The sequence below is a fragment of the Carassius carassius genome, chromosome 6 (genome assembly GCF_963082965.1).
Source record: "Carassius carassius chromosome 6, fCarCar2.1, whole genome shotgun sequence".
Classification (NCBI taxonomy): Eukaryota; Metazoa; Chordata; class Actinopteri; order Cypriniformes; family Cyprinidae; genus Carassius; species Carassius carassius.
This window is the reverse complement of record NC_081760.1, coordinates 37,100,755-37,110,174: the sequence shown is the minus strand read 5'-3', so window position 1 is coordinate 37,110,174 and position 9,420 is coordinate 37,100,755. Positions and strand designations below refer to the sequence as shown.

The following is a 9,420-nucleotide window of genomic DNA, read 5'->3' as shown; positions in this document are numbered from 1 at the left end:
CAGAAACATGAGCAAATACATGGTGTTTAAGTGAGTCGGTGTCAGTTTCTGACCGACAACACAAGCACTTACACACCAGACTGACAGCAGATAGTATTAATGTCACGCTTGAGGCAAGGAAGAAGTGAGGATTTAAATGCAGTACAATTTATTAACAAAAATTATAAAATAATCTAAACAAAGCAGATAAACCCAGACAAAGCTAAAAACACAGAACAGTTCACATAAGCAAAACAACGACCAGCAATACTTCAAAATAAGAGTCAATAAAACACAAGACGGGAACATGTAAAAATTAAAGCTCTTCAAAATCACAAACAGATCTACTGAATACCTCCCAAAACAAGAGAACTGGGATTCATTACTCGAACCTTTTCTGCATTTCCTTTCACTTTTCTGTCATGTGGTGGTCAAAAAGATGAAGCACATTTTATTGATAGTTGCATAAAGTTAGTTTAGAAGCAATAAAAGTTATCAAAGCAATTATTGTAGTTTTTCGGTTGCACCTTATTTTACAGTGTGCACTTACCTGTACTATAACGATTAAGAGAAAATATAATTTTTGTTGTTATTTCATAGTTAATATGTCATTGTGTCCTGTAGTCTGTTATGATGCAGTACCGAAAGACTCCAGCAGAGGGTGAAGCACAGGCACATGGGTTCCCTTCCCCCACTCATAATACAGAAGTTGAAGGCAGTGTTGCCAAGTCTGTGGTTTTTCTGGTGAACTGGACAACTTTAACACTGTTGCAGCTGGTTGCTTTTCATGTCTGTCGGTTTAAATGACCCCAATAACTTGATATTTTGTACCTGGAATGCTAATTTTACAAGTGAAACCCACCAAACGTCAATGTGTATTTTATCTCCTGACCACAATTGTTAAACGTGGACACCCCCTCAAACTCGACTGGGCTAGTTTTGGCTAGTTTTGAATAGTGATTGGGTGGGTTTTGTTTTGAAAACCTGGTAAGGTTAACCCTGGTTGAAGGAAACACAACAAGTGTTCATGTCTGTCTGTTTAAAATATCTACGTTCCCCTTTTTCAGGTAATCCCCTCAATATCCTAATAGTAATGATCAAATAGGTTTGAGTATATACGGTGTTCGTATAATTGTTATGTCCGTATTGTGAAAAAAGGGATGAGATTGAGTCGAACATGTTGAACGTGAATACATGCACTGTACTGTTAATATAGCTAGTAAGTATAAGATTATCTAACAACACTTATGAGGAGAAAACAGTATTATGCTGTTAAAATGATTATCTCTTCACAAGTTTTATTCTCATTTGAGTTTGTATCGTAGATGAGTGAGTGTTAAAAGGTCAGTGCTAAATCCTTCCAACTTAAATTTAGCTTGATACGACTTCATTACATTGAAAATGTGTAAAGTTTTATATTGTGATAACTGAAATGTTATTAGATTGAGACACACGTTAAGGACAGAGTACACATGACCTGTGAGTAAAGAGTTTAATGTATAGTATTACACATATTTTGATTTAAGGTAATATGATGGAGGGACTATGTCTCCCGGCTGGCCTGGGAACGCCTCGGGGTTCCCCCAGAAGAGCTGGAGGAAGTGGCTAGGGAGAGGGAAGTCTGGGCGTCTCTGCTTAGACTGTTGCCCCCGCGACCCGGCCGCGGATAAACGGAAGATGATGGATGATTTATTCTGCATTGTCTTTATTTTATACAAGTTATTTTGTCACACATACAGGTGCAAGCTAACCTGATTGATATAGTGTTTTATTCCAATTGATGCTCATTTCTTTATTTGTTTTGTTAGAAAGTACAATATGTGTAACTTTGTGTATAATAATAATGCAATGATTTTAAATACAAGTTGGGATGCATTTCTTGGTTATATTGTAAAAATGGAATATAAAAAAAGTCGGAATATATTGCAGAAGCTGAGGGAAACTCAACATCTGATCATGTCTGTCTGTTTAAAATGTCTGTGTTCCCCTTTTTCAGGGAGACTATTCCAGTCTATTTACTTCAGAAAATACTGGAATATATAAGGAGCTCACATGGGTTAGGGTTAGGTTCAGGGGAAGGATCAGCGATAGTACCAAGTTATTACAATAACAAGTACATAGTTTGTACATGTATTTTATCTGTTTATTATATCATTCATTTCATGAGATCAGAAGCAATGAGACTTATGACAGCAAATATTACACAAGACATATATTTCTGAATCTTTGTATAAAATTAGATGTCAAACTCTAAAAGCATATCACCATAAAACTATATAAAAAAAATATATATATTGGATGTGAAAATGAATCCATGTGACTTAAGATTTAATATCAGCTTTTTGAAACTCACTTATTTACTGATTGCATGAAAAAACATCTGCACACGAGGATGTGTAACAACATCTGCAGTGTTTCAAACAGGGTAACATCTTTAGGATTTCCTAAAACTTCACGTTTCTAGAGATACAGTAATAAAGAGATACAGTAAAGTGTCTCTCTTTCCTCGTATATAGCATTAAACTAGAAATAAACTGTAGGATTGTACAAACTATTGATAATATAAATTATGAAACCAGACATATTCATATGCAGATAGCAACTCATAACAGACCCAAAATATGTGCTGTTGATTTCCATTCTCAGTATTCATATTCACCACTTCTTTCCTTCTGTCCTTATATCCTAATGTATAATACTATCACCAATGATGAAAAACACAGAAGATACAAGTGAAATGCTTATGCTGGATGTCAAACTTTATTAGGTTACTTCAATAAAGATACAGTAGAACAAAATCCACTGATAGAGCAGCTAGAAACTTTAATACAATCAGTTACAAATTGTCCAGAGTTTAACAAGAAAACGCTGCTTGAAAATAACATAATTCATCTTCAATCCTCCAGTGAAGAGATACTAAACTACATTATTAAATATGTTACATTATAATGTTACTTAAAAAACAAACAGAAATACACGTTAAAATATAAAATCATATTTGTGAGTGCAGCACAAGTATAATGAAAATGTGCAATGCACAATATTGGAAAGACTGAAAAAAAAATACATTTCTGCAAACTGTTATAAGCTCAATTACAGTAAACACTTTTACTTCAAAAAGGTTTAAGAAAATTACTTATAATAAACAAAGCATCAAATTATGAGTTTCTGGGGAGCATCTGTATTTCCATCTGAGCAGTAATTCTGTGAGGAGAGTTTAATGTGGATGTGCTGAAGTTACTGCTAGAGTCTCATAATCAGAGGATCTGGCCTGAAGATCGAGAGCCGTGTAGGTGTCATCAGGAGGTCTGAAGTCACCAGACTGTGAGAGACAGATGAACAGAACAGTCTGTGTTTATATGGATCTGCTGAATGTGAGAGTAAAAACTGTTTGAGATATTTACTGACTCTGATCGTGCTGTAAATGTCAGCTGATGTTCTGGACGCTGGATCCAGAGCTGTGTATGTATCATCACTCGAGTCAGCCGTCTACAGAGAAAGATTGTCTTTTATTTATAGCTCAGTGCAACATCATCAAATATTGCAGTTGAAGATGGAGGTGTGTGTTTACCTGCTTTTGATTCACGTCTTCAGTTCCACATTCTCTCTTCCTCTTCCTACTGAAAACAGGAGAAAACTATTAAAATGTTAAAACATCACATAAATAAAAAATACTAAAATCAGGAAAAAGTATTTTTTTTCTAGAAAATAAGATAAAGTGTGCATATATTTTAAATTTACTGGAAAAAAAAGATTAATTTTGTGTCAAGACAAACTTCATTCACCTCCTGAACACAATGATGATGATGATGATGATGATGATCAATCCTGCCACAGTCCCAGTAACTGTTTGTAGAACAGCTCTCTGAGTCCCTGAAAGATGTTCATGAAGATTATTTCACACTTCCCACATTATTTGTGGCGGCACTCCCCTGCCCCCTGTGACGAGTATTGAATATTAAAGTCGGGTTGACGTCTAAACCCAACTTTGTTTGACGTCAAACTCCGACATCAGACAGACGTTGAATTTTGGTTGGAATAAGCACCACACTGCAACAAAGGGTGAAATGCATGGCAGCACATTAAATATCTCAAGATCTCAGCAGGGGAGGATTAAACAACTCCACAAACAGCATTACCAGCTTCACGTATTACTAACCAGACTGACTTTATTTCTGTCAGACGTCTACAAAAGCTCTTATTGAAAATTAACAGGGGTTTAACTCTAATGTGTTTAATTTCCATAACAGCATAACAGTTAAACACCATAACAGTGATTCGTGTTTCCATTAGTTGGGCTCTTAACACTTATTGTATGTTTTGGCTATTGTGGCTGCTGTGATAGTTTGTTTGTCGAGCACATTTGCAGCATCAAAGAAAGCTAAAGTTACATGAGATCAGATGATGGCTGTTACCTGTTAATGGTTTTATAATCATCATGAAATAACCTGATTCACTGATGTTTTTTAATCTAACAATTATGTTGTTCCATTAGTACATTCATATTACAAACCCGGTGTTTCTGCCACATGTAAAATATTGTCTCTTGAAAATCGTTCATTAATAATAAATAACCACTTTGGGTCAATGATGATAAAAATATTTATCTTAATCATTTTTCTTCATGATGATGAAAACTATATCACCTTATCTTTGTTTATGGCTCCTTTTATAACAAATTGTGTGTTTTGGTAAACACTATTACAGGATCCACAAACTTATTAAGCCAAGAGTCAAACTACACAACTAAATCAAACACTGATCACAATAATGGTGACCAAACATTTTCAAATAAAACATCAACATCTAAACCTCTGTTAATTCTCAAAAAGAACTTCTGTAGACGTCTGACAGAAATAAAGTCAAACTGTTTAGTAATAAGCGAAGCTGGTAATACATGTACTGCCATGCATTTCACCGTTTTTTATGTTTTTTTGGGGGGGGGGGGTTTATTCCAGCCAAAATTCAGCATCTGCCCAACATTGGAGCTTGACGTCAAACAGTCGTTGGATTTAGACGTCAACTCGATTTTCATTTTCAACCAAAATCCAACGTCTAACCGCTATTATTATGTTTGAGATATCAATCACTGGTCGATGACCATAATGTTTGTATAAACTGTAGGTAACAACTGGTAAAATGTACATCTAGGTCATAAAAACCATAATAATACCTACACTTAAATATTTTCTTCTCAGCCATGTCATCAATTGCTCTTGAGCGAAATCTCCTCATCCGTTGTCTGATTGGAATTTTGCAAGGATTTCTGTGTAGTTAAAGTGTGTGTAGCCTGAATCTATCATCTTTTTTTGTAACTTACCCACATTAAAGTGTTTTAAAAAAGAATGCATGAAGCTAGAATGAAATGTTTTTGTTTACAAGCAGATACACTGTTTTTTCTTTGTATGTTTTGCATGCTCAGATATTCATGTAACAAAATTTATACAAATTCAAACCTAAATAGGGACATAGTAGTCTTAAAGTATGATATAAATTTCACTTAAATAAAACTTATGAATATACTTGCAGTATAAGTGTACAAAGTATTTAATTAGTAAACTATCAGTAAATCAAGTTCACTTTTATTATAATTGCTGTATAAACTACAAACATAGAGGTTTGCTACTGTTATACTTAAAGTATATTTAAAAGTATATTTTATATACTAGAAAGTGGGCAGATTTAGTCCCAAGGAGTATTGAAACAGTACACTTACAAGTATACTACTAGAACACTAGAAAACTTTGTATACTTGCTACATAAAGTAAACTTGAAAGTATACTTGAACTTTACTTAAGTAAACTTAATAAAATAAACTTAAAGTATACTACTTTTTGCTAAGGGTAGTGTTGACTTGGATGCTCAAAACTATGTTTATTTTATCTCTGAATATATAAATGTATGTTTTAATCATGAAACATTTAATGTGATTCAACATACCAATATAATTACTAGCTTCTAAGTCGATTTTATATACAGTAACGTTACTTTTCTATGTAAACACGCTAACGTTAGATGGATGTGAATAACCGCTGCGCTCTCATCATATTTGTGTTGTCACGCGCATGACGCAGAGTTCTAGATATAAACTCAAGATAAAATTAGAAACCTACAGCAAAAACATCTAATCTTTGCTCAATAATAATCCTACATTTTTTGCTGTTTTTCAAACATGTTAATGTTGATATGTTTTGCTAATGTTTTGATTTGTATTTATGTCAGTCAGTCAGTGAAATGTGTGGAAAATGAAGAGAAAGGCAGCAGATATAGCATCCTTCTTCAGGAAGAGTAGCAAGAAGCAGCCAAATGACTAAGACACAGGAGAATAATAGGCAGGATGAAAGAGAGAAAGACCAGACTGACCCAGAGAGTGAGGGAGAAGAATTTCCAGAGAGCACAAGCCCAAGAGAAATGTTAGGTATACCTCCACTCACACACACACTTGACTACTTAAGCACAATAACCATAGAATCAAACTAATGTAGGTTGTTTGTACTAGTTTAACTAGTGACATGTAATTTGGAAACCGCTTGTAAGTTTGCTGAATTTTCATAGTTTGCACTTGAAATTAAATTCACTTCAGTAAATAATTTCTTGTCCTTTTTAAACTTTTCATTATCATTGGGAGATATGTATTCTGTTTCCAAAGTGAATTTTCTAAGTTTTATTTTATTAAATAACTTGAGGGTGAGTAAGATTATGAGGCTCAGGATTATGGTAAACTTTAATAAAAAAATGCCATTGCAGGCTAGTTATTGTACATTATACATCGTAGTGATTTGGGCACATACAATACTTTAAAAAGTATTTTATGGTTGAATAAGTGCCGTGTTTGTTTGCAAAATTATGTTTTTTGTGCCACCCCAAAGTAACTACTGGCCCCTGCCTGGCCTCCCCTGTGAAGAATTCCTGGCTCCGCCACTGTGGAAATATAATTTCAAGGTTAATGAAAATAAATTTGCAATGCTTCATTAATTGTTTCTTAATGTGTATGTGCTGTGAGGATTTGCAGCGTTTCTTAGTTTGCATGTGCTGTGAGGATTTGCAGCGTTTCTTAGTTTGCATGTGCTGTGAGGATTTGCAACACTTGTGTTGTCAAACTGATGAAGATGTTTCTTCATTTGCTGGTGTTTTTTCAATTTGCATGTGTTTTCTTAAGTTGCAGCGTGTTGAGCTCTCTCGGCCACCGTGCTGATGCCACGCCCACTGTGTCTGTCATTTGCTCATCCCGCCACACCCCATACATAAATATGCAGATTATTTTTCTGCCAGCATAAGATGTTATTAGAAAAGGGAGAGATAGAGGTTTCTCCGGTAACAGCTGTATACAAAGCAGCACTGAGCTCACAAACACTGATTTATTAGGCATTACTCACGCAACCCAGCCCGCTACAAATAAATTAATGTATGGGACACACTGCTGAAGAGAGCTAAAACTGAGTGTTTATAGTAAATACCTTCAACAGCGACTGAAACAGAGTCTGATCTCTGAGATCCATGTTGATTCTGAGCCTCACAAGAGTAGCGTCCGCTGTGACTGGAGTTAAAGCTGGAGATGATGAAACTCTGTCCAGATCCAACAGCTGAGTTTTGATTCTCCTTAAACCATCTGAAGATGAGAGCAGGAGGGTTTGAATCACTGCTGCAGATCAGAGTCACTGAATCTCCCTCCACTATTTCACCAGACGGACTGATGGACACCGAGACGCTCTGTGGAGGATCTAGATTAAACATATTTAAATGATGAGAATAATTACATTATTCATCTCATGACCTTCTCTTATCATTGTTAACAATTACTAAAGTGTCTCTGCAAGATGAAACTGAAAGAGATTTTATTTGAGTGACGATCAGAAAGGTTAAAATTACATCTGAATAGATGCACAGTAAATAAAACAATATTACATGTACTGATTTATCAACACAGATTCATAAAGACGGTCTCTAAACACAGATTCATAAATCACATTCATTTGACATATTAGTAGATTAATAAAGAAAAATGGCATGCAGTCTGTATGATTGGGCTGAATTTATCAAACAAATCTGAACTAAATTCAAAAATCTCAGAGAATAATAAACCAATGTTAATGGACCAGTTTGTACTCACATTCGATATTAAGATAAACGGGTGGAGAGATCAGATGCTCATATCCTGAAACAGCACACTGATAGTTTCCTGCATCTTGACGACTGACTGACTGCAGCTGAAGCTGATTCTCTCCTGTTCCTGTAGTTAATCTCTGTGTGTTCCTGAACCAGATGAATGTTGTTTGTTGAGGCAGAGAGCAGCTGCTTTTACATTTCAGAGAGACTGAATCTCTCTCTTTCACACTCTGCTGTGTCTCCACCTGCAGGTCTGACAGAACAACAGCAACAACACTGATTCACCATCAGATTAATAAAAACATCAATAATATTATAACAATGGGAACTTTAAAGTGAATAAACTAGTTAAATTCAATTAAATTCAAATTTATTTCTGTAAACATTACAAACCAACTTTACAGAAAATTACATTTCTATAATATTTAGTAGTAGCTTATAAGTGGTGACTGTCAGTTTATGTGCATTTGACAGGATTTTTTTAGAAAAATGAATACAAGACGTAGTCAACCAGACGATTAATATTATTAACAGCAATTATTATATGACTAGTGAAGAATGAATCATTTATGTTGATGCATTTAGCAGATGCTCTTATGCAAAGTGACTTACATTGATTCAAGGTAAATATTTTATCAGTTCATGTATTTCTTGGGAACTGAACCCATAACTTTAGCATTACTAGTGTCGTGATCTACTTTCTGAGCTACAGGAATAACAGGTGACTGCTGCATAATGTGTGTGTGTGTGTGTGTGTGTGTGTGTGTGTGTGTGTGTGTGTGTGTGTGTGTGTGTGTGTGTGTGTGTGTGTGTGTTGTTTGTGTGTGTGTGTGTGTGTGTGTGTGTGTGTGTGTGTGTGTTGTTTGTGTGTGTGTGTGTGTGTGTGTGTGTGTGTGTGTGTGTGTGTGTGTGTGTGTGTGTGTGTGTGTGTGTGTGTGTGTGTGTTTGTGTGTGTGTGTGTGTGTGTGTGTGGTGTGTTTCTGAGAGGTCACTAACTCTACCGGTGATGTCCAGCTGAGCTCCAGGAATCCCCGTCAATTTTCCCTTCTCAATGTTTGTAATGAATCTGCAGTAGTAGAGATGTTTATCAGCTTCTGTTACATCTGTCAGAGTGATGCTGTAAGTGTCTTCATTTTCATTTTCACACTGAACTCTTCCTCTGTTTTCTGGAACTAAACACAGCTTTGGTAGATCTCCATCAGTTACACCAGGTTTGGTCCAAAAGACTGTTTCAATCTTATAATCACTAGGATATTTTAAAGTACAGGACATTTTCACTGTTGAACCCTTTAATGCACAAATATATGAAGGGCTGTAATTCACTCCCCAATCCTG

General features: G+C 35.4%; 1 protein-coding gene across 2 annotated transcripts in view; it reads right to left on the bottom strand.

Moving 5' to 3' along the window:
* Positions 1–3,104: 3,104 nt before the first annotated feature.
* Positions 3,105–9,420, bottom strand: part of LOC132142835 (Fc receptor-like protein 3) — a 33,012-nt gene continuing 26,696 nt past the window's right edge. Inside the window, exons 5-9 of one of the 2 annotated variants that reach the window (XM_059553007.1) lie at positions 7,437–7,700; positions 3,765–3,852; positions 3,551–3,599; positions 3,388–3,468; positions 3,105–3,301 (exon numbers count right to left, since the gene is read on the bottom strand). In XM_059553007.1, the coding sequence (XP_059408990.1) occupies positions 3,197–3,301; positions 3,388–3,468; positions 3,551–3,599; positions 3,765–3,852; positions 7,437–7,700 (587 nt within the window). In that variant the 3' untranslated portion in view covers positions 3,105–3,196. Of the gene's footprint in view, positions 3,302–3,387; positions 3,469–3,550; positions 3,600–3,755; positions 3,853–7,436; positions 7,701–9,420 lie in introns of those variants that run through there. The other variant, XR_009434112.1, reaches the window with a different exon arrangement.